Here is a 26,898-nt window from a genome sequence, read left to right on the forward strand (position 1 = left end):
GCAGGTTTCCCCAACCTTATAAACACCCGTGAGTGAAGTTGCCCCCCCTACCTTCTTCAAATCGAACAAAATTGATGTCAAACATTTGTCCTGCAAATTATTTTGTTTGTGCAGGTTATGTTTCCCTAATTTTATAAACAGTACATGTACAGTGAGAGAGAGATGTTACATCTGTCTTCACTTGCATCCCAGTCATAGAAGCGTTGGAGGTCGTTCATAAGAGATTACAGGATCATCCCAACCTCAGCAACAGGACCACTCTCAGCACTGATCAGTTGTGTTTGCTTTTGGAACTGTCTTAATTCCACCTATTTTGCATAAGGGTCAGTACAGGCAGAAATCTAGGTGTGCCATGGGTTCCCACAGGCCCCTGGTCAAAGTCACCAAACCAGTTCGTAAGCAGGTACAGGTGTGGCCAGAAGGGTCCTCAGAGGCACTGCTTTTCCACCACAGGCCACCACACACGACAACACCACAGACTTTCAGGAATATACAGAAACTGTCACTGCCTACATCCCAAAATGCATCGATGATGTCACAGAGACCAGGACTATCACTGTCTGGGCCAATCAGAAACCATGGCTCACAGGTCAGGTTTAAATGCTCCTAAAGTTGAAAAATGCAAGCCTTCAGAGCCGGGAATTAGGTGAGTCTAAGAACAGCAAGGGCAAACCTGTCACGTGGCATCAGCTACAGCAAAGCTTCAGCGACAGCAGAGATACTTGGAGGCAGTGGCAAGGAATACAAACCATCACAGACTACAAGCCCACTCTACAGACCGTGGTGACACAATCCCCAGACAGTGTGTGGAGATCCCTCCACCATCATTACTGAACCCAAGAAGTCATCTATCTCCTGCTTTAAGGACTACCGTCCTGTCAAACTCACCTCCATCATTATTAAGTTAAGTGCTTTGAACGGTTAGTCATGCATCAAATCAAATTATTGCTTTCCCCCAACCTGGATCCATTTCAGTTCGCATACCGGTCAAAACGCTCAACCGATGATGGAATTTCAACTGCCCCTCACTCAGCCCTCACACATCTGAACACTAGAGACTCATATGTCAGAGTGCTGTTCATAGACTTCAGTTCAGCATTCAACACCATCATTCCCCAGCAACTCATTCACAAACTGGATCTGCTGGGGATCAGCACCTTGCTGTATAACGGGCTGCTAGATTTCTTGACAGGAAGACAGCAGACAGTACGGGTCAACAGCAACACCTCCAGCCCAAGAACACGGAATACGGGGGCTACCCAAGGATGTGTGTTGAGCTCCCTTCTCTTCACTCTGCTGACCCACGACGAGATCTACTACAGGGGTGAAGTTAACCATCTGCCAGAGTGGTACAGCAACAACAACCTGTCCCTGAATGTGGAGAAGACCAACAGTGACTCTACTTCCTCTGCAAACTGAGAAGCACAAGAGATTCAACCCCCATTATGAGCACCTTTTACAGAGGCACAGTTGAGAGTATCCTCACCAGCTGCATCACTGGTGTGGTATGACTCCTGCATTGGGTTCTGCAGGAAAAAATGACAACGGGTAGTGAGAGCAGCCGAGAGCATTGTGGGGACCTCTCTTGCCTCCCTCCCCAGGAGATCTACTGCACCTGCCTCATCTGGAAGGTCGTCTCCATTACAGGTGACTCCACTCATCCCTTCAACAGCGTCTTCAGTTTGCTGCCATCAGGAAGGATACTGAAGAGCCTCCGGGGCAGAACCAGCAGACTGAGAGACAGCTTCGTCCATCGGGCTGTCAGGATGCTGACCATCTCTGGATCGAGAAGGGGGGCCCAAGGGTACATCTTTCGCCATCCTACAATGCTGTGATTGTAGCCATTCCCCACTTTCTGTGAATGGTACTCATGGCCATTGATCAATAGGCTTTGATTAGTTGTCATTGATCAATGGTCATAAGAATTTGCATACTAACAATCATGGAATTAACCCCCCGGCACATTGTTCATTCAGTGGCGCTAGTTTCCTTCACTATGCAAATGTACTGTTTATATGGTTGGGGAAACCTACAGTCAGCTGAGACTGAAGAAGTCACTTGGATGAGTGACGAAACGTTTCTCCAACTGAAAATGTCCAGATGAACAGAATCAACCTTTTGGGATTTACTTACCTGGATGATTAAGCACGCATCAAGACGTTATTTTATTAAACATTTTAAAATGTTAGCAGCACAAACAAACATTTTTGCAGCACAAACCAGCACAAACGTTTGACATCCATTTTGTTTGATTCCATTAATATGGGGGGGCTGGTTGACCTCTAGAAATTTTTGTTAATATCTTTAAAATAATAACGGCACAAACAAAAATTTCTGCAGCACAAACCAGCACAAACGTAGCACAAACGTTTGATACCACTTTTGTTGGATTTGGGTAATGTGGGGGGGCTGGTTGACCTTTTGACCTTTACATTTTCATTAATATCTTTAAAACAGAAGCAGCACAAACGAAAATTTTAGCAGCACAAACCAGCACAAACGTAGCACAGTTGATTGACACCCATTTTGTTTGATTTAATTAATGTGGGGGGGCTGGTTGACCTCTGATGACCTCTAGAAATTGTTATTAATATCTTTAAAATGATAGCAGCACAAACGAAAATCTTTGCAGCACAAACCAGCACAAACGTAGCACAAACGTTTGATACCACTTTTGTTGGATTTGGGTAATGTGGGGGGGCTGGTTGACCTTTACATTTTCATTAATATCTTTAAAACAGAAGCAGCACAAACGCTAATTTTACCTGCACAAACCAGCACAAACGTAGCACTAAAAAAGTAGACCATTTTGGCCCGTTTTGGAGCAGTCTGGGGGGATGGTGACCTTTGAATGACCTATAAAATAAAGTTTAATATCTCGGAAACCGTAGCAGCACAAACGCTAATTTTACCTGCACAAATCTGCACAAACGTAGCACTAAAAAAGTAGACCATTTTGGTTTGTTTTGGAGCAGTCTGGGGGGATGGTGATGTCATCAGCAAAAAATATAACTTTTAATATCTCAGATACTGTAGCAGCACAAACGCTAATTTTACCTGCACAAACCAGCACAAACGTAGCACTAAAAAAGTAGACCATTTTGGCCCGTTTTGGAGCAGTCTGGGGGGATGGTGACCTTTGAATGACCTATAAAATAAAGTTTAATATCTCGGAAACCGTAGCAGCACAAACGCTAATTTTACCTGCACAAATCTGCACAAACGTAGCACTAAAAAAGTAGACCATTTTGGTTTGTTTTGGAGCAGTCTGGGGGGATGGTGATGTCATCAGCAAAAAATATAACTTTTAATATCTCAGATACTGTAGCAGCACAAACGCTAATTTTACCTGCACAAACCAGCACAAACGTAGCACTAAAAAAGTAGACCATTTTGGCCCGTTTTGGAGCAGTCTGGGGGGATGGTGACCTTTGAATGACCTATAAAATAAAGTTTAATATCTCGGAAACCGTAGCAGCACAAACGCTAATTTTACCTGCACAAATCTGCACAAACGTAGCACTAACCGCTCCGCCTATTTGCCTTTACGTTTCAAGTGGGTGGGGGGTCAGCTTCACTCTGCTCTCTGGAAGGTCAAGCCAAAGGGGCACGAACAGACACACTGAAGGCGCTCGTTCAAGTTGCTGCGCCATGGATGGAGCAGAAGATAAAAATTTGTGTGCGTCTGCGACTTACACAGTTAGCACACGTTCGAAGAGATACAAAAAGCAGAGACTGGATGATCTAGATTGCACTAAGCCAACGACGTCAGCAGTTAGACATGAAGGTGAGTATAATGCTAGCTAGCTAGCTACCGAGCCATTTGGCTGCTAGCTACAGTGGCTAACTAACATCACATAACATGTGAATAGCTCTATTACTATTGGTTATTCCAAACGATTGATATCACTTAGTTGTATATTTTTAGTTTTGTTTATGTGCATCATTAAATTTATATTAAACACCCTGGTAAGGCAGTACACATAAGAATTATTTGCCTTGTTTTAGAAATGTCTGAACCACCACATGTGTATATAACATAATTTTTACAAAGTGGCTTTTTATAAATTCAAGTTGTAACCGTTTTTAATCAATATTTTATTTGAGTTTCCCAAGTTTAGATTATAAATTATTTTAGTATTGTAATTTAATAATTGTTTGTTCTTTAGATTCTTCTTCTAATCCTGCCCCTACTGCAACTGCCCTTCTTAACAAGGAGCGAGAGAAACTGACTTTTCTTAAGGAGGAACTGGAGCGCGACACCCTGATGGACCACTGGGACGCTTATTTAAGGACATACAAAAAATATTTCCAGTTTGAACCAGTCTGGCATGAACTTTTTTTGGAGTGGGTGACTGTTTGGTGTTTTAAAAAACACATTTAATGTTACATGTGTTACTCTTACAATACATTGCCATTTTTGACAGTAGTTAAATGTTATTTCAAGCACTGATTGTAATTTAGGTCTAAGTGTTATAAATGGTGACATTATACATTTAAGACTCACTTTTGGCAATTATAAATGTTTATTAGTGATTAATAAATGTTGACATGTTTTAAACTTTACGACAAAGCTATCTTTTGTCATTTATAAATGTTTATTAGTGATTAATAAATGGTGTTATGCTTTACACTTTACAATAAGGCTCCCATTTGGCATTTATAAATGTTTATTAGTCCTTAATAAATGTTGACATGTTTTAAACTTTACAACAAAACTCTCTTTTGTCATTTATAATGTTTAGTAGTCATTAATAAATGGTGTTATGCTTTACACTTTACAATAAGGCTCCCATTTGGCATTTATAAATGTTTATTAGTCCTTAATAAATGTTGACATGTTTTAAACTTTACAACAAAACTCTCTTTTGTCATTTATAATGTTTAGTAGTCATTAATAAATGGTGTTATGCTTTACACTTTACAATAAGGCTCCCATTTGGCATTTATAAATGTTTATTAGTCATAAATAAATGGTGTCATGCTTTACACTTTACAATAAGGCTCCCATTTGGCATTTATAAATATTTATTATTCATTAATAAATGGTTTTATGCTTTACACTTTACAACAAAGCTCCGATTGATAGTTGTGGATATTTATAATGCATTTCTGAAGTACAATTTTATATGATAAAAAATATGTTTACAAATGCTGATTGTGCTTACAGGATAGTAACTTAGTCTGAAATGTTTAATATAGCAACTCTAGATGAAATATATAGGTGAACACATTTGGCTCACTATTTGGCAAGAAACCGGTCAGTTTTTTTCCTCTTTCTCACCCTTAACTAATGCATAATAAACCATTAATAATGGTTTATAAAGCATTTACAAATTAATTAATAATATAGCTATAAACTATTTATTAGCATCTATAAGGGGAGCCTTATTGTAAAGTGGTACCGAAAACACAAATATATTTTGGAAATTAGTGAAAAACGTGTTTATACTGATGAATTATGTTGTTTATATTGTTATGTATTAGGCAAATACCAAACTGAGTTCACGTTTTATACCCAAATTTGAGCCGGTGAAGTGAACTTCACCAAGAAGTCAGAAATTAGCATAACAAGCTTTGCTTTCAGCCTGTGAAACTATTTTTTTCTCTTTTCAGGAATGAAAATAAATAACTGTAATTTGGCATTTTACTATTTTTTTCAGCTTTTTTGTAAAACAGTAAACTTTTAATAATATATTCAAATTTTAGATGACATTTTAGCATAAAAAATAGCTTTTTCATTAAAGACCGTGCACATATTGGTGGATTAACCATTACAGAAACATGTAAAAAATGGTAATTGCTATTATTATTAATTTAGGGTACCTGTGACATAACTAGACCATCATAAATAAAACATGTTGACTGTAAAATTATGTCAATAAATATGATCTAGAATAGTGAAAATGTTTCAGGCAACAAGAAGACCTACAACAGATGTGATGGCCCCCTTAGATCTATTGTATTTTCACAATAAAATGGAGTTAATCTGGGTTTAAATGAGGAGAAAAGAAACACAAAGAATTAAAACATGATACACTGAATTTTTATACGTTTAACTTCTCATCAGGCCTGTTCATGATTTATTGTGCTCTTCATAGTTCTGAAACTTTGACAAAAACTGTTATTGTTCATTGTAAAACGTGCTGGTTGTTCTTATTTTCAGCTTTCTCTCTCTGTTAGTTTGTATTATTGGGTGACTTTGGTTTTTGAGTACATTGGTTTGGAGCTACAGATAATAACTAAAGCTGTTGGGCTTATTTTTGTATTTTATAACGTTATTGGCATTGAGTTATTAATGTAGTCTAAGCACGATTTGAGACTCTCTATTCATATCTGTTGTTGGTTTTAACTAGTTATTAACAATTGAAAAACTATTCTGGTGATGTATTATTACTATTATCATTATTATTTTAGGTACATTTACAGATTTTTTTTGTGATTATAATTTAATTTAAATACAGCAGAACATTATAAGAAACCACAAAAAACATGATTTTCGTAAAAACCTTTGTTTAAAGATTATTTATTATTAAACAATGTCCTTTCAAGTTTTCTTATGTTCCCCATCTACAGACCTTTATTTTAACTCTTCTATAACAATGTGTTCTCTTTCAGATCCTCGTTCATGTAGGCTTCCTAACTGAGGAGTCTGGAGATGTTTTCAGCCCAAAGGTGTTGAAGGGAGGGCCTCTAGGCGAAATGGTCCAATGGGCTGATATCCTCACTGCACTTCATGTTCTGGGACACAACCTCAAGATCTCCATGTCTGTCAAGGAACTTCAGGGGTGAGTTCTTTATGTGCGAGATCTTGATATCTTAATTATATAGAGCTATAGAGCTAATTGTTATGGGATGCTGTGTCAGACAGAGAGTGGACCCAAGTGCAGGACTCTGCAGACAAACATAAACTCAAAACACAGCTTTATTAGCTCGCACCGGCAAACTTAACAAAACATAAGGCGGCGTTAACTGGAGAGGACTGACTGAAACACTGACAGACTGGAGCGCGCACAGCATGAAGGAATATGATGACGAAATGACGTAGAACAGAAGGAAATTAGGGACTTAAATATACACATAAGGCAATTAGAGAGATGGAACACAGCTGGGGAAAACAAGACACAGGTGAGCGAAGTTTGAGTAACGACAGGGGAAGCAAAACTGAATATAAAGCACACATGACAAGAGACTGTCAAACTAAAACAGGAAACTAACGCAGACTGAGGCAAACGGACTTGACAAAGACAAAGGAAGAATAAAAAGAGACATGACAGACCACAGAGACAGGCCACAGAGGGACCAGGCAGCACAGAGACATGACTGGGGAAACAGACCAGGACGACACAGAGAACAATGACCAAAACCACTCAAGAAACTGTAAGACTTCAAACATAAATCCTTAAAAAAAAACAAAGGTAAACAAGAATACTCTAAACTAAAAAACAAGAAACTGCAACTCCAAACACTGAACATGAAACTAATGTTTCTTGTGTACAGATTGGGGAAAAAAAGGCATATATCCATCTATTTCATCCGTTTGCTAGCTGTTAATAGGATGAAAAGTAGAGTAAACTCCGGACAGGGCTAGCACAGAGAGACAGAAAACCATTTACACTCACATTCACACTAACAGCCAATTTAGCCAATCAACTGATGCATTGTGTTTTTGTAATTTTGCATTTAAAGTCTGCTCATTTCCACTTAACGCCAGCATAGCATCGAGGTTTCTAAGGTCCTGTCGCTGAATTGATCTGTTGCCGTATTGATCTCACGTAGGCTCAATCTGCAGCTTGATGTCAGCGCAACTACATTGGTGGTTTTTCTTTTCCGTCCCGTGTCAGGATGATTACGCGTTTCTGCTTACTGATAAAGCTGAACTAGAGCCAGCACACACAGACATATGCATGGATGTAAATTTGTCGTGATTGAAAAGATCCTTCAAGCGTTGTCTAGTCTAAGTAATTAGGTTCATAGTCAAGACTGAACAACTCATAGGGGTTGTCATCTTCAATGTCAAGGAATAGCTAATGTTTGAAAGAAGAATTATGAACAGGCATATTGTGAGAAGACAGCTGACTCATAGGTGACGTCTTTGTTCGGCCTCGATTGAGCTGCTAGTCTTTGTCTTTCTGTCGTCGTCGATCAGCGCAGTGGCACAGGTACAGAGTATAGATCAATATAATGGTGCCTACAGAGGCCCGGCTGTTCTCTGCATTTCATACTGTGCTCTGCTCCGGACATCTCTCACAAATCATAGGAGAAGCATTGTATTGATGCCCAGCCTTTGGCAGACATTCTGTAGACATATAACGCAGCTTCAGGGGCCAAGAGAGTGTGGGACAATTTAGAAGAATTTCATATATAAAAAAGTGACTTTTGAGATTGATGGCACAATCGTTTTTGCTGCATGCACGTCACTGGAGTTTCTTGAGACCCACATTTTCAGATTTATCTGTCTGACATTGTGGGTCGTGATGTTTTAGGTGACTGCACAGGATATATTACCACACCAGTATGACCAATTTGTGTATTCACTTTAGCCAGTTTCTCAGTCTCACTTGTAGCTGATGGATTGCTCGTTCTCTCTCGCTGCATCTCTCACGTTACCCTCAAACCTGTCAATGTTAAAGTAAAGCTTTTAATGCTTTTCACAGTGATCGTTATACTAACATGTAATAAAGGATAATGTAACACTGGGTCCATTCAGTGAACCCAGTAATGACAAGTTCAATTCTCAGAAGAGGATGCATTGTGAGGCACAGCTTTGTACTGCTATGACGTGCAATTATACTGTATGTTTAGCTTCAATATATCCTGCCACACGGCGAAGCTGCACACAAGTACATAGTGATTTGTTATTTAAAAAGCATAAGTATTGATTTTCTGTTTTTAGGCGCTGTGAAATACACAGGGGGCTTTTTTTTTTGTCAACGAATGAATTAATTAAAGAATTCCCTCAACACTGCTGCATTTCTGTGTTAGGGCTGCATTCTCAGATAGTGGCTTTGTGTACATTCACACCATGCCCTGCGAATGCAATTATCACAGTGTGTTAGTAAACAGGCTGGAAAACAGGGAGCTTTTTGGTTTGATTACCTCGCAATGTAATTATCAGTGGTTCACACAGAAAAAGCCTCAGATGCAAATCAGCAGACGCATTCATGAACAATGCATTGCTGTTGTTTTATTTTGTATTAATACTGTATTTTTATTAGTATTTTAACACGGATGTTGTGTTTTGGGGGGGTTGCAGATATTGTTGAGTCCAGATGGACAAAATGACCAAGTCAAATGAAAAAGCAGGCAAACAGACATTAGTTGCCCTAAAGATAAGGCTTGGTTAGATCTGAGACCAAACACAGATTTGGAAACATCTCGCTTTCCTTTGGGCAACATTGAGCAGTGTTAAAATAAAGCTGAGCAAAAAAGTGTCCAGGGTCTGTCCTTTTCCACCGTTTCTCATTCCTGCATTGTGGTGGGTGTGTGAGTGCATAGTGGGTACAGTATTGCTCTCATGACAACATCTGAAAGTTGTGATTGGCTTAGGAGGAAGCAGGGTAGCTGTAATTGGCCGCTGTGGGAATGATTAGGTGTTGTGTTTTCTTAGTGTATCACTCCCCTTTTTGTAGTTTTCAGTCTGCACTGCAGTCACGTGGCTGGATATTATTTACTAGAGATGAGTGAAAAGAGCATGTCGAGACTTACTAAGGCATTGGAGCTATTGACTAAAATGACTTCTTTTAATAAAACTCACAATAGATTAAACTTTAAGGTATTGTTTATTTTAAAAAAATGTCTGTGACAAATCAAAATCATATTTCATCCTGAAGGCTGTCAGCATGCAGATCAGACCGATGTTTGTTGGAAACAATGGCTGGAAAGGACAAAAAGAGAGTTCAGCAAAGTGCCGAGGTGGCATCTTTAGAGTTTATATTTGGTATTCAAATATGCAGATAGTTTTTGAAGGCTCACTAATGAATGCCATTCTTTTGTTTGGAATCTCACAACATCCGTCATTTATGCACAAAGCAGAAATTTCACACATTTACCACATGTTACCTGACCACACACTGCAGCACACACATCTCAGTTAATTCAGTACAGGTCTTTGCGTTTCACCGTTTCTGCTGAGTATGCACCCCTCACATTGTGGAATACTGAGGAGCTTGATGGAAATAAAGCTGAATTTGATGCCAGTTAGATTGCCAGGGTACCTGAGATGTATTAGTGTTAGAGGGAGAGCAGACACGGCTCTCCTGCTCATTACCAACTTGAGGGTCTGGAACACAGAGAGCTGCTCCCAGTCGTTGAAAAGCTAGATGGTCAGCACCTTTTGTGCCTTATCCTGCCACTACTGTTATGTGACATAAAGAAGCTTTAATAATACTGGAAGATGAAAGAAAGTGGCACAGGCTAAAAGCGCAATGGCCTCTTACAGTTCAATGCCCACAGGACACACGATACACAGCGAAGAAGTAAGTACAGTGAAGTAGCCTGGAAAATTGTTCATTTTCTGGTGCATCATCCTGGTGGCTTATGTTCACAGAGCATGTGTTGGGCGTAACATGAAAACTAAAAACGTGGCATTGTGGGGACGGTTCACAGAGATGACATGTGGAAATCAAAAAATGTGCCTGCTAAAAACTGTAAACATATTAAATCTACTATATTTTATTAAAGTCGGTTTGAAAATGTGCCACAAGAAATTTCTTACCCTTTGCATTTTATTGCTGAAGAGTACAAAATCTAACTGATCTAACTACAGTTATATTTGATCTAACTTACCTGGGTAATGGGAAAAGGCAGTTTTAATTTTTATTGAGGATTTTTTAAGCTATTGTTTTAAATCAGAGATCTATAATACATGGTATTGTAATAATATTTGATCATTATAACCTGCTTTTTTTACTTTGCTTTATTTTTTCCACTTTGAGTTTGTCTTACATGTAATAATTGCTTATTTTAAAAAGACAGTACTCCCCGTCCCACCTCCCTCAAACTCTGTCATGGTTATTTAAGAATCATAGCACGTAATAAAACTGCATCATCTGGTTTGATAGCAGTCGAAGATCTTTATTGCAAGTCAAAATCCTTATCTCCCCTTGCTTCCTAGTTTCTCTGCCTCAGTACTGTCAACTCTTAGGCATCAATAAAAATGAAAAAGACACAAAAAAGGAGGAAATTGTTAAAAATATCTTCAGTCACGTCGCAAAGATTCGCTTTCTTCTTCTCATGCACGCCCTCTCCATGGATTCCTCAAAATTAAAGTGTCAAGCTACACAGCAGCATCCCTACTGCAGGTAATTTCTCAATTAATGTGAAGTTTCAGATTCAGGCATGGAGCTGAAAAGAGACAGTAGCACTGATTTATCATCGTCTACACAGAACTGTGTGTTCTGTATATTTTACTGCTAATTTAGTTCCATGTAGAGCTACCACATTCTCATTTTTACCTGCACCTGCAGTCCTACAACTAGCTGCAATTATTTAGCAGCATTTTCAACAATTAGTGTTATTAGGGCTATTGCCTCGAGGCATTTCTACTATCGTTGCTTATTTTAATCATTATTAACACCGAGATCTGAGTAACTGCATCTCGTTCTGTAAGGTTTTCTTCACGGTGAATGACAACAGAATACTTGATCCTTGATCCTTGTAATGCTGCTGTTATAAGAAAATCACATTTTCCAGTCAGTTTGTCTTTTGAAGCTTCACAAAAGCTGATGTTTCAAGCCAGGAGACATGACAACTGTCAGTTTTACACCTCTCTAACAGTTAACCGGTTCTTTTAAGGCCCATCTGTTCACAAATCTTTTGCACTTTAGTTTTTATCCTTACTATAAAATCATTTTCAATTTTTATCTCTCTCTTCCCCATTGCCAGCCATATTTCTTTCTCTATTTAAGTAAGTTTTACTTACACTGTGGTATTTTTTAGAGATGGCACGATACCACTTTTTAATGTCCGATACAATACCGATATCATAAATTTGGATATCTGCCGATACCGATATGAATCCGATATAGTGTGTTTTTTTAATTAATAAAACTGTTTTTTTTTTTATATCTTGCTGCATTTTGTATAAGTTCACACTCAAGTTTAAATAAACAACAACTCTGAAGCTATTCTGTTATACCTGTATGCAAAAAAATACACTGCACCCAAAATATTTCATAGTTCAGCAACACTGATCAATCTAATAAACTTAAACCGACTCCATCCTTCCTATTCTGGTATTTTAAAGAGTACTTAGCAGAAATATTAAGCAACCTAACTAATAGGGTTGCAAACTTCCAGCAAAAAAAAATAGGGAACCACCAAAAAATGCACAGAAATAAATTATTTTTCAAGAATAATTAAATAGATTCAAGATCTTTCTTCAACAGAACTGCAGACTGCACAGATGGTACCTTCCCAAAGGAAAAAGTAGTATAGCTTACCGTAATTGTCGGGCTATAAGCCGCTACTTTTTGCACAAGCTTTGAACCCTGCGGCTTTTAGTCAGGTGCGGCTTTTCTATGGATTGTCCATGAGCGGATTTGTTTTGTTTGTTCCGCTGTTGTACGGCACTACGTTGCCTGGCGGAAGGATCGGAGTTCAAGAGTGGTATGTTAGTCACATGTCCATCCGCCAGGCAACGTAGTGCCGTACGAAGTAGCGCGAAAAACAAACTTCAAAGTAGCGCTACGCGTTCAGCTGGAGGCGTGGATGATGAGCGGCGATAAACTTGCAAAAAGCAAGTTATGCCCAACTCCACCACTGGATTCTGACAGCGTGGGAAAGTGTGAAAACATCCACGATCACCAACGGATTTCGAAGGGCTGGACTGCTGCCTGATGGAGAGGAGGCTCTTCAGAAGGTGTTCGACTCTGACACTGACAATGAGGATTTCTTTGGTTTTGAAAGTGACAACGAAAGAAAGGAGCTGAGAGTGGATGATGAAGCCACCCTGAGCCTGTTCGTTTCCGACACTGGAGGAGAGGACTTTGGTGGTTTTAGTGCGCAGGAAGAAGAGAAAGATGGTGGTGAATGACTGACTTTTCTTCTTGTTAAAGCCGTGTCACTGCACCTGAGCCTAAAAGGTAGTCCGAATCTATTTTTCTGGTGTGCTGTAGGTTATTGTTATGTACTACATTTGTTACTCATTTATGAAGCACAGTACATGTTTTGTACTTGTAATTACCACTACTTGTACACATACCCTAAAAGGTTATGCAAATATGTACCCATAACTTGTTTTTCAAAATATTAATAAAAGTGGTGTGTCTCCAAACAGCCATCTCTTTCCTGACAATTCGATTTGTGCATATTCTCTTACATATGATAAGTCAACATTGAAACACCTGCGGCTTTTAGTCAGGTGCGGCTAATGTATGTACAAAACAGGATTTTCCCCTGATTTTAGCTTGTGCGGCTAATATTCAGGTGCGCTCTGTAGTCCGGGAAATACGGTACTAGGGTATATTAGACTTAACAGTTACTATATACAGTAATGGACTTCTATACATTTTACATCAGATTAAAACTTTGGGTGTAAGATTCAGATAATTATTTAATAAAAGCTAGACATTTTAAATGAGAATAAGAAAGAAAAGTATGTCTTTGTGCCCCCCTTTTCCCTGTTAATGCCCTATCGGCCCCCCTGGCTAAACTTTGCTAGATCCGCCCCTGCACAGTTACCAGCTGTCAGCTACGTAGAAAAGGATCCTGGTCTAGAAAGTAATATTAAATAAATTCTAACAACAGCTTATCAAGCTTAAACTGCTGTTGTTCAGCCGCTGGTTTCCTCTTTCTGGTGTAAAGTGGGCCAAAAACAAAGAAGAGAGACGGACTCGCTACAGAAAAGCCAATCAGCTGATCATTAATCAGTTTCAGGATTGAAGTAGCAGCAGGAGAGGGAGAGAGAGAGGCAGTCGCTCCATATATCGGTTGTTAAGCTTAACATGGGAATGCTTTACAAACATTCAGAGATGAACTTAAACACTTGCTTTACTTCTCTCAGGGATAACTTCCTCGGAGATGAAATGCCACTGGATTGCTAGTGAGGCTACAAATACACACAGCCGCTCTATCACGTGAGCACACTGCTCCGAGTGCTACGGTTATGACCGAGTTACGCCGTGTGGCAAGTTTTGTGAGGTGCTTTTTTGATATTTAATGGATCGGATTACATTTTTTATTTCTCTCCGATATCCGATCCAGTAATTTAGGTCAGTATCGGACCGATACCGATACGTAATATCGGATTGGTCCATCTCTAGTATTTTTATATTTTCACTATGCCTTCCCCTTTGACAGTCAAACTACAAAAGTCAACAAATCACATTGTTATTGCTTTGCCCTCATTTTCTGTGAGCTCTGTTCAAACAGTTTGACCAGGCCTTTGTTTTATCTCATACAATGATATCGTGCCATATGATGATATGTGAAGACTGTGGTGCCACACCCCTTGCGCTGTTGGAACACCTTGGGGTTTTTTTTGGTTTTTTTGGTCTATTTAATTTTTTTTAATTCTTCAGTCTGAACGTTTTCTGGGGTATAAATACGTCTGTCTTGTGTGAGAGAGGCCACATTTTACATGAAGAGAGATTCACTACACTACCACAGTGGCAGCATGCTGCAAAAGAACTAATGCTAGTTTGCATCATAAGCTCATTGCTATAAATCTGCTCTAGTCCAGATATAGCTTACATAACCCGAAAGATTAATGCAAAAAGACCTGATGTTACGTAATGCCTTGTAAAATTGAATTGGTCTTCAGATTCTTTCTGCTGCACACTTGTTTTTCTCAGCATATTCTGTCTGCCTTCTGTGTTTCACTCATTTTTTGTAGAGGCTTTATCTTGTTATAAATATTTTTTCCACTTCTCTTTTCACTTTCACTTTGTCCAGTTGCTCTCATATTGTGTGGCTGAAAGTGTCAGAGTTTTTTTGATTTTTTTGTAGTAAGAGGTATGGGTTTTTGAAAGTCAATAGTAATGTGTTTTACCCCTTCGCTGAGCATTTATTTTCTCAAAGTTTCAGTACTGTGCACTCCCCATTTATTTATATTTTGCTTTTAAGGAATAAGACTTTCTTTTAATTTTTTAAGTGATCATGATCAAGAGCTATCCAGGAATCCCAAATGTCCATCCACGTTTTTCTTTTTATTAGCTTTTCCTTTTTTCCTTTTCTTTTTTTTTTTTTGTTTTATTATTTTTTGTTAAAATAATTTAAACTTATCTATGAATCATTCAATTCAAACATAATTAAGGCACCTAACTCAAGTGATCAATTGGTGTTAGTTTGTTACTATTACACAACTGGGAACAGATCATTTGTTCCCATTTGTGTAGTTAAATGTATGAAAGATTCCTAAGATAACACAGTTTGACAGGAATAAAACAGATTTTTTTGCACCAACGAGGTTACTTCCAAAGAACTAGCTTAGCTGAAAAGGTGTTATATCTTGGCGTGGTGTGCAGAGTGTTCATAAAAAAAGTTAAGGAAACTAGAGAAATGGAGAACAAAATAAAAAAGTAGCAAAAACAATCTGCAGCTGGTGAGCGGTATCAGAAAGTCAACCAAAATCAAGCAAAGACCTAACACATCACCCGGGAGGTGCTGACAGATGAGCTGAGCTGATCTCTCAGGCGCATCTGACCTTTCAGATGGCTGGGGTGGCTGTAACTCAGGTAGCAAAAAAGGTCACCTGCTATTTGGAAGGTTAGTTGTTTGATCCCTGTCTGCTCCAGTCTGCACACCAAATATTCCTGTTCAAGATATGAACATCCACCCATCAGATTTTAAATGTGTGCGAAAGTTACATAATGCACTTATGTAGAAAGAACATAGCAAAAAAAGTGCTCAGAGTAAAAAGCATTGTATAAGAACCAGTCTGTTTACCATTTATATCAAACGTGATATCAGTAGAAAAGGGACTGTAAAGAAACCAGTGTTAAGGAAGGGAAACTGTAAACAAATGCTGCCCTATGGAGGGACATATCCATTTTAGACATTTTTGGTTCAAATTCTGGTTGATTTCAGTACCATCTGAAAAGCATCTGATTGGCAACGGTGTAATTTTTCTGTGTGACAAACTAACTAAACACACTATCAGTGAAATACCAGGAAAACCCATCATGGACTAACCCCCCCCCAAGTACCCAGACCTCCATTAATATTGAAGCATGAGGCATAAATGTGTGGGTCTAAATGTGTAATAAGTTTTGTTTGTTCTGAGCTTTTTCTGTTTATCACCACCCAGTGTCTCTCCAAGTCTTCCACCTCCTCGTCACCCCCAGTCAAACAACTCCTTCACCTTGCGCCATCATTAAAGTGAAGCCTGTAGAGAGAGTAGAGAGAGTGGAGTCAGTGACCTCAGTTCAACTCCTTTTATTCCATAGGTTGGCTATGAGCTGTTTTCCTGTTCCAAGCAGATAAGAGCACATGCATGCACATATATTTCAAACTCCACCCTTGCTTTTCTTGCATGTCTCACAATTGGGTTATCACGTTCAGTTATTGCTTTCCTTAGATCGCTGATTCTCATTTTTTCAGAAGTTTAGTGCTTTTTTTCTGTCTTTTTTTTTTTCTGACTTTGTTGTGCAAGCCAGCAACTATATAGGTAGCAAACTTTTAAAGCATCTGACTCAAAACATTATTATACAATTGGGTTTAAATGAGGGTAAGACACATTTCCTATTAAAAATATCCAAACTTTTAGGTATGAAGGGATGGTGTGTGTGATCTTTTGAATCCAAAGAACCTGCTGATCTGTGTGAAACGCCTAAAAAGACTTCTGAGTTAGCTCCTTCTTTAAGGGAAACTAGTACATTAACATTAATAATTTGTGGGATGTTAGTGTATATTTGTGCTTGGGGTATGTGAGACAGAGTGTCAGCTTGTCGCTTTGTTATAAACTGGAGCATACAAATGAGTCGTATGCTCACGCTGCACCATTTTAAACGCTTTAAGTGTCTGAGTTTGCAGAAAGACACCAACACTTCCCTCACTTCTTCCTGCATCCAATTGTTTTGTGTCTCCTAACCTTTTTTCACTTTCTGTGTCTATTAGTCTAGCCCCTACTTTCAGTGTGTCTCTGTTTCTTTCTCTTACCCCCTGCAGCTGTTCTCTTCAAGGCTCAAATCAATGAGCTTGTTAGCAGATTCCCAGATTTGTAGAGCATTTCATCACCCCTTACTCTTCTAACCCCTTAGAGACTTAAACGCACACTGCAGTGGAACGCACACTTTGGTAAAGGGTTCCCAAAACCTTTGTTTCAAATCTGGAGAGCTGAGAGAAAGAATGGTTATTGCCCGTGGGTGACTTCTTTCATTAGCCGTGTTGCAAATACAAACAGGACAAACTGCTGGCTCTGCTTCTTTTGCTGCTTTAGCAAAATCCTATTTACCTCTGAGATCATGTGTGTGCTGGTATAGTTATACTTGTAAATGTTTCATTTTTTTATTTCTAGACCTGTTTCTTCTTGGTGTGCTCCCTTTCGGGGACCTGCAACAGGTCACCTGCCTCTATCTCACAGAGTCCCTGGCATCCTCCTCTGTCACACCAACCCTCTGCATTTCCTCTTTCACTGTGTCCATGAACCTTTTCTCAGGTCTTCCTCTTTTTCTCCTGCCTGGTAGCTGCATAGTCAACATCCTTTGTTCAGGTCTATCCACTGTCCCATCACTGCTCATGTCCAAACCATCTCATCTTACTTCTCTAACTCTAACATGAGCTGTCCCTGTGATGCACTCATTACTACTCTTGTCTATCCTGTTCGCTCCCCATGAAAACATTAGCACAGTACCACAGTTCCTCTTTTGGTACCCGATCATAGGCTTTCTCTAGATCCACAAAGACAGTGAAGCTCCTTCTGACCTTTTCTATACAAACATCTCATCTGTAGTGATCTTTCTGGGCATGAAGCCATACTGCTGCTCGCTAATCATCACCTCTCTTCTTAACCCAGGGCTGAAAGCTCTAAATAGTTTTAAAACATGAATAAAGCTGTAACATTACAGGGAGTGCAGAATTATTAGGCAAGTTGTATTTCTGAGGAATAATTTTATTATTGAACAACAACCATGTTCTCAATGAACCCAAAAAACTCATTAATATCAAAGCTGAATGTTTTTGGAAGTAGTTTTTAGTTTGTTTTTAGTTTTAGCTATTTTAGGGGGATATCTGTGTGTGCAGGTGACTATTAGTGTGCATAATTATTAGGCAACTAAACAAAAAACAAATATATACCCATTTCAATTATTTATTTTTACCAGTGAAACCAATATAACATCTCCACATTCACAAATATACATTTCTGACATTCAAAAACAAAACAAAAACAAATCAGCGACCAATATAGCCACCTTTCTTTGCAAGGACACTCAAAAGCCTGCCATCCATGGATTCTGTCAGTGTTTTGATTTGTTCACCATCAACATTGCGTGCAGCAGCAACCACAGCCTCCCAGACACTGTTCAGAGAGGTGTACTGTTTTCCCTCCTTGTAAATCTCACATTTGATGATGGACCACAGGTTCTCAATGGGGTTCAGATCAGGTGAACAAGGTGGCCATGTCATTAGTTTTTCTTCTTTTATACCTTTTCTTGCCAGCCACGCTGTGGAGTACTTGGACGTGTGTGATGGAGCATTGTCCTGCATGAAAATCATGTTTTTCTTGAAGGATGCAGACTTCTTCCTGTACCACTGCTTGAAGAAGGTGTCTTCCAGAAACTGGCAGTAGGACTGGGAGTTGAGCTTGACTCCATCCTCAACCCGAAAAGGCCCCACAAGCTCATCTTTGATGATACCAGCCCAAACCAGTACTCCACCTCCACCTTGCTGGCGTCTGAGTCGGACTGGAGCTCTATGCCCTTTACCAATCCAGCCACGGGCCCATCCATCTGGCCCATCAAGACTCACTCTCATTTCATCAGTCCATAAAACCTTAGAAAAACCAGTCTTGAGATATTTCTTGGCCCAGTCTTGACGTTTCAGCTTGTGTGTCTTGTTCAGTGGTGGTCGTCTTTCAGCCTTTCTTATCTTGGCCATGTCTCTGAGTATTGCACACCTTGTGCTTTTGGGCACTCCAGTGATGTTGCAGCTCTGAAATATGGCCAAACTGGTGGCAAGTGGCATCTTGGCAGCTGCTTGACTTTTCTCAGTTCATGGGCAGTTATTTTGCGCCTTGGTTTTTTCACACGCTTCTTGCGACCCTGTTGACTATTTTGAATGAAACGCTTGATTGTTCGATGATCACGCTTCAGAAGCTTTGCAATGTTGAGACTGCTGCATCCCTCTGCAAGATATCTCACTATTTTTGACTTTTCTGAGCCTGTCAAGTCCTTCTTTTGACCCATTTTGCCAAAGGAAAGGACGTTGCCTAATAATTATGCACACCTGATATAGGGTGTTGATGTCATTAGACCACACCCCTTCTCATTACAGAGATGCACATCACCTAATATGCTTAATTGGTAGTAGGCTTTCGAGCCTATACAGCTTGGAGTAAGACAACATGCATGAAGAGTATGATGTGGACAAAATACTCATTTGCCTAATAATTCTGCACTCCCTGTATATTAACAGTAATAACTTTAAATTGACATTTTGATGTTTAAATCCCCGTCGAAAATAATAAATACAGAGCAACAAGAAAAAGGTAGAGTGATACCATTTGCAGTGTGAGGTATAATGGCAGTTTCCATCTTGGAGTGTAAAAGATCTCAGTTGTCTGACACGTACAAAGGCTAAAGGAGGTCAGTCTCTGTTGGCTGCAGGGCCAAAAGAGTTAGCTCTGTCTTAATAAAGGGAGGAAAATGAAAAGCATGGCAGACAGGTACAGCAAGGAGGTGTAGGTGAGAACAGGTGTGTGTGTGTGTGTGTGTGTGTGTGTGTGTGTGTGTGTGTGTGTGTGTGTGTGTGTGTGTGTGTGTGCGTGCATGTGCAAGTAAACCTGTTTACACAGCTACTTTATGAGAACGTCTTCCTTTTAGGGACAAAGAGCAGGTCTCCCTGAAGCAAGTGATTAAATTTGAAGGTGAATGCATGTTTTATGGTTAGGTTTAGCTTAAGTCTGTCAGCGGTTGGGTGGAGGCGAGGAAGAAGGAACCCAAACGCAGGACTCGCAGGTAGGTGACGATTTATTATAAGGAGTGGATGAACAGAACAAAGGGAGAAAATGGCTGGCTGGACGACTGACTGAAGCACTGACTGACTAACTGAACATACAGACGGAGAGACAACATCACAATAACATCAATGACACGACATTGGACTGGTTGAACTGAGGGACATAAATACACAGGCTGAGTGATGAGAGATTAGAACCTGGTGAGTACACAGCTGAACATAATGAACTAATGATAAACGGGAAGAGGACGGAACATAATGCACATGGACCAAGGCTAACACAATAAAACAGGAAGTGGAACAGGCAGAAGATAAACAGTGAACGTGAACTGAAAATACTGGGTCACCGACCCAGGAACCCTGACAAAGGCTAGGTTTACGCCAGTTTGGTGTGTTTCGAGAAAGTCTCCAGGAAATGAACGACAGTCAGTTTAATGCCCCAGACGCAGGCTTTGAGGACTGTTCCATCTATTCTTTTTTTAATTGTCATTTTAAGTCATTTTCACATATAAACTTCCAGCAGTTCAGAGAATAAGGGTAGGACATTACCCGAAGTTAACCATTCTCATATTCAACACAAACAGGCAACAGGCCGTTAAACAAGTTTTCACATAACTGCCAATGCTAAAGCAGAGTACATGACACAATTTGCACAATTTGCTGGGCTACTTTCTTTATTTTGCTTTGTTGATAATTTTTTTTCACTATATATACTATATGTACTCTACTGTTACATGCCTATGTTACGGTCCCTAAACGTGACCTCATAAGTTATTCTGATTCTGAATGATTTAATGTAATGTCATATTTATACTGTAAACATCAGAAATTGACTATATTAGTATAGTGAATATTTGCTAAATTAGATGTTAATATCATCATATTAAAAAGGATACACTGCTTTTTTTAAACCATAGAGGTTGGCTAAAATTGGTCATTGGTTGCTAGACAAAATGATGACATCATGCATAATTAAAGTTTTGTGTTATTTGTGCATGAATGCTACAAATGGGTCATTTTAGCCTGTTGGTAGGCGGTTGCTAGGTGACATGACTACATCATAGTATCGGCTATAGGGGGGCCTGATACATACCGTTGCACCAACTTTTGTTGCCCGACTCCTGTAGGAAGAGTTCGCTGACCAACAGAGAAAGCCGACAGAGGCTTCATTTGTTATGGTAAGATTAGTTAGTTTTAGATTTGTGGTTATTATGTTGTTTTCTGGGCAGTGCTGCTCTTGAGTTGAAGGTAGACTGGATGCTATTAAGTATCAATTTGTATTACTAGTGGTTACAGGTCAGCACTAGCTAGTTAACACTGGTACATGTCTGTGCAAAACAATACATACTGATTATTAAACAACTGAGTTAGAGCAAAAAAGGTGGAGTACCATAGTGAAAGATCTAGCACAATGTCATGGAGGCTGTAGGGTGGTGGCTGAAATAAACTAAATCCAGTCTTGGCTTAAAAGAAATAATGAACCCTGCCTTGAAAGATTATGAACCACATAATGGGTTTTAATTGGCTTTTAGTGCAATGGTGCATGACCACTACTGATAAATGAGTATGAAGCACCTGCAGTGCCAGCCCATAGTCATCAATTTTTATGTTGAGAAGGTATACAGTCATCCATTTGAAGAAAATATCAATAGTTGCATAATCAGTTATGGGTATCATAAAAAGGAAAAAATCACTTCGTTCTCATTCTTACAGCTTACATTTTTCAGTAATTAATTACATAATAGGGATTTTTTTTTTTTTTTGTATTCAAGGTCAGTGTCAACTCTTTACTGTTCATCGGGCCATTCAGATGTTTGATATTATCTTCAAACCTTCCAGTTAGTTAAATGGCATTAAAACCAGAGACACAGACTTATGTCTGTGCCAAGCACTGCTAAAATGGGGTCAGACACATCTTATTATTCACATTTTATTTTAACAAGCTTCCCAGTGCTTCTGAGTTATATTAAAGCCCTGATTTTTCTGCTTTTGTCGAAAAGAGAGCAGAAGGTGTGAGCAAAGTTGAGCATAATTACATTTGGTGCCTATATACCCTACTTCATGAGGTGTCCTTGGAGTTGTTAAGAGCTGACATGAGACCCTAAAACATTTTGCTCAACGATGCTGTCAGTATCTCCTCTTCCTAATGGCTTTAAAAGGAATGGGCTGTCAAAGCTTGGCTCAAACTGATGTCAGTACACCTGATATTTCTGTGCCCTCTACAAAAGAGAATTGGGCCATTTTAAGGCAGCCAGCCTTGAAATTAGGCTGTGCGAGGAATGGTGTTGATTTCACTAAATCTAAATAGATGGCAGTCTATTCTCTCACCTTTACTTTAGTCATTGATTTCCCACTTTGTCTCACTTTAGCTTCCTTCTCTTACTCTAGTTTTTGCAGCACGTTCTGTGTAATAACTGAACACAAGGGCAGAAAGTCCATTATAAAACAGGCTGGCAGTTCCTTTTGTGTTTGCTGACAGCATCAGCAGACAAACGCTGCTTCAACAGCTTCTTTTCAGCACCAAACTGACACTATGTTTTTGCCCAAGTTGTCTGATGGAGAAATGCGAGTCCATAATATCTCTGTGCTACAGAAGCTGCGTTCAAGCTCTTTTTTTCTCAGGATGTTTTTATTCTATTGTTAAAATCCTGAAAACGGTAGATTGGAATCAACTTGTAACCTAGGCAGCTCTCCTTTTCACCGCTATTGTACTGTCATTTTGTCCTGAAAAATCATTTTCTTTTTTGGGAAATTTCAATAATGGCTTTTTCTTTTACTCTGATTCATAAGCATTTTCTCTCACCCAGCATTTCACCCCATACAATGTAAGGAGATTAGATTAAATAGAGAGAAAATTTCCATTTACCTTACTGTGGACAGTTTCAGGCAGAGACAGCTAATTTTTCTTAATTATCTATTCAGCTCTATTGTATTGTTCACGGATTCTCAAAGTGATGCAAGAATGTTTTTTTTTTTTTAATGCTGACTCGGGTGCTTGTGTAGGTCAGTAGGTTTAGCAGACAACCCATATGCTGCAGTTTATAGATGAACTTTGTAGAGTGTAGTGCAGAGAATTGAGAGAATGATGTTTGCCCTGTTCCGCATACTATTATCATCATCTTTTTTATGTCATAGAGGTTCTTTTTAATTAATGGGATGCCATAAAATCCTATGAGCAGGTCTCACCTGCATGTAATTGAGCCAGTAGTTGCTATTGCTAAGAACTGGGCCAATACAGGTAATGCTCAACTACTGTCTGCGTGCATTGTGTTATATTTTTGAAGCATGTCATACTGGAAGAAAAGAATCTGAGAAAAATACTGTAAAGAGCCTTAGAACCGGTGTCTCATACATTAACATAATGCTAATGCTGGGATGTTACATTCATGGTTTACGTGCTTATTAGCATGCAGAACAGAGCCACGTTGATTGAAATGTAATCAAGTGTGCAGGCAATTGATCATAAACGATGTTACTAGATTCTTTAAACTTTGACTTGATCAAATGTTTTAAACATTCAGTATTTGTTGCATATATGATGCCAGTCTTTTATACAGACCGTAACTGTGCAACAGGAAAGTCAGCAGAGGAAAGTGTCTTTTCTTTCTTTTGGTCTAACTAATAAACAACAGCCCTAGAATTGTTGCAAGACTGAGAAATGGATATCACAATGAAGCAGACTCTCTGTTGTCATTTTTAAGCTTTTTAACTACAGAGGAGTATTTCTGCTTGCAAAATACCAAATTTACTTGAAAGTAAACAAAAATTTGCAGGCATTTTTAGAGTACTCCTTCATGTTTTTCAGTATAACTGAGTGCTACTGCTTCCTGTTAATTAACACTTTAACACGCTCGACACCAGGTACTGAATAAGAAAAATGTCATTGAAAGCTGAAACCTTTTGTCTGTAGCTCCAGTGTGGGTTACAAAGTCTAATTTCAGGCGTGAGCTGGAACTCAATTCAGGCAGTTGAATGCAGCTTAAGAAGGTCGACGATCTACAACACACTTCAGTAAAAATTAGTTCGCAGCTAGTGCTCTGTCCTGTCGCTGGGATAATACTAATCAGTTCACTTATATGCTGTGTGGGTATGGTAGGACGGGCAATGGCACTTGAATCCACACATCTACTTGACTCTGGATGATTTGCAAGTGGGAGTGTTTGCCCCTACATATTCATCCATATGTGTGTGTTCACTTCACACTTGAGCGAGTAGCATCTGCCTACTGCATCACTTGACTGGCACTCTGCTTGTGTTTTATTCCTTCCAGAGTGCCGGTGGCAGGTTGCAAAGTGGATTTATCTGATCTGCATCATGTGTGAGAGTATAATGATATGTACACCTGCCAAAATATCTATTTACACGCCCAGCACCCATATGCGTTTTCATACAGTCGTGTGTGTGTGCGCGCGTGTGTTATTTGGTCTCATATCGGTGGGTGCGTGTGCATTTTCAACTCCCTCGACTTCCCCCGTCACAACCAATGCCGACTCTTATTCTTCTTGATTTAGCGGGATTAGATCAAAACTTGCTGACGAAGGGAAAAAAGCAGGCAGCCTGACGTCTTAGGAGACAAAGCATGAGCAGATTTTATTAGCAGCGGGTGCGTATGCAATAGATGTGTTTATGTGTGTGCGTGTGTGAGAGAGAGAGAGAAAGACTAGTTTAGGATTTATTGTATCAATGACAATACTGTTTTTCCCCCAAACAAAAGCTATGTGATGGTAAAGACTTGTTTTGGGGGTTACAGTTAGAAGAAACAGCATTTGCTTTTGTTTTTTGGTTGGGGGTTGGGGGTGGGCAGTTTTGGGAATAAACCTACAGAGGTTTTCATCTTCTCTGTGCTCTGTACACAGTGTAAAAAGCCTATCATGTGACTCAGGTATGCAAACGCTCTCTGTCATTTCTTTTTAGTGTGCAACTGTCAGAAAAAGCATCCCATTCATAGTGCCCTGCTCTGAGTGCTACAAGCATAGACCGCCTGAAAAGGGGGACAGCTTCATATCTTCAAAGTTGAACTGCCTGCAATCGATTGCAGGTAGCTGGTATAGTTATCTGATTGCAAAAGAAAGTTTGGTTATACGAACATCTGTAGAGCGTCTCCTTTTTATGCCTTGTTTATAAGCTGTTTATGACTCCTTGGGAGATTTTATGGTCTAAATTGCTACATTCAAGTCATCACATCACTTTTCCAGAAACCCAAAATAGTGTCAGTCAGTACCTGAGTTGTCACAATGGGAGTTCACTAACCAACTGGTGACATCATGGTGGCTACATCCATCTTTTGTGTACAGTCTGTTGAGCATTTTTCTTTGCTTTTGCATTTAATCACACCATTATTATCCATCTTGTACAGACAAGTGTATTGGGTCTGTTTGTCTGTTTATCTAACCTGGATCATAGTGATTTTGCCAACTATAGACCGATTTCCAAGCTTCCTTTCTTGGCTAAAATCCTTGAGAAGGTGGTTCTACTTCAACTGCAGACCTACCTGGACGAGAATAATATAAATGATAAATTCCAATCAGCCTTTAAACAACATCATAGCACTGAATCAGCGCTGCTTCGTGTTTTTAATGATCTTTTACTTATGGCTGATAATGGTCGTCCTTCTGTTTTAGTTCTATTGGATCTTTCATCTGCATTTGATATGGTTGACCATAACATCCTAGTCGCAAGATTAGAGCACTCTGTTGGCATTAAGGGCACTGCCTTGGACTGGTTCAAATCTTACCTCTCCAATCGGCTTTCTTCGGTACATCTGGCCTCATCTTCCTCTTCCCCTGTACCTGTTTGCTGTGGTGTCCCCCAGGGTTCTGTGTTAGGCCCGACCCTTTTCTCACTGTATATGCTTCCTTTAAGCGCTATCTTTGAGAAATACCACATTGCTTTTCACTATTATGCGGATGACATCCAGATTTATTTTGAGTTACATGATGATCTCGCTTTATCCTTAAATAACTTTCGTGAGTGCATGAGTGAGGTCAAGAAATGGCTGTTGGCAAATACTCTTATTCTCAATGAAAAAAAGACTGAAATCATGATTTTTGGCAATAATGCCCTTCGCGCCAAACTTCAAGATGCCTTTGGCTTTCTTACTAGTTCTTTCTCTGATACTGTCAGGAATCTGGGTGTCTTGTTTGACAGCTCCTTTAAACTTGATAAACAGGTGTCTGCTGTTGTCAGATCTAGTTTTTATCAGCTTCGTCTCATCTCCAGGGCCAGACACTATATCCCGTATAATGACTTAGAAAGCTCATTCATGCTTTTGTAACGTCAAGACTAGATTACTGTAACTCACTCTATTCTGGTCTCCATGCTACCCTTCTACATAGATTACAGACAGTTCAGAATGCTGCGGCACGTATTCTAACTAAAACCAAGAAGTTTGACCATATTACTCCGGTTCTTGCTGAGCTGCATTGGCTGCCTATCAAATACCGTATTCAATTTAAAATTTTGCTGCTTACTTTTAAAATTATCAATAATACTGCACCAACCTATCTTAAGGAACTTTTAAACCCTTATGTCCCTGCCAGGGCTTTAAGGTCATCCTCGCAGTTATTGTTAGTTCAGCCCAGATCTCGGTTGAAATCTAGAGGCGATCGATCGTTTGCCTTTGCTGCACCTGAGTTATGGAACAGCCTCCCGATTGGCATTCGGGAGTCTGATTCTATTTTTTCTTTTAAAGCACGCCTTAAAACTTATCTTTTTGAACTTGCCTTTTCTACCCGTTAAATGCTGACTGTTAACTGCGACCTATTGCATTAACTTTTTACT

General features: G+C 39.4%; 1 protein-coding gene across 4 annotated transcripts in view; it reads left to right on the forward strand.

The window, feature by feature from the left end:
- Positions 1–26,898, forward strand: part of LOC146630794 (alpha-1,6-mannosylglycoprotein 6-beta-N-acetylglucosaminyltransferase B-like) — a 133,469-nt gene that overhangs the window by 72,672 nt on the left and 33,899 nt on the right. For all 4 annotated transcript variants that reach the window (XM_085354959.1, XM_085354960.1, XM_085354957.1 and 1 more), the window contains exon 8: positions 6,619–6,788. In XM_085354959.1, the coding sequence (XP_085211085.1) occupies positions 6,619–6,788 (170 nt within the window). The remainder of the gene's footprint in view (positions 1–6,618; positions 6,789–26,898) is intronic.

Source organism: Diplotaxodon limnothrissa, linkage group LG6 (genome assembly GCF_057381915.1).
Source record: "Diplotaxodon limnothrissa isolate DT_005_m linkage group LG6, D_limnothrissa_male_GT1.1, whole genome shotgun sequence".
Classification (NCBI taxonomy): domain Eukaryota; kingdom Metazoa; phylum Chordata; class Actinopteri; order Cichliformes; family Cichlidae; genus Diplotaxodon; species Diplotaxodon limnothrissa.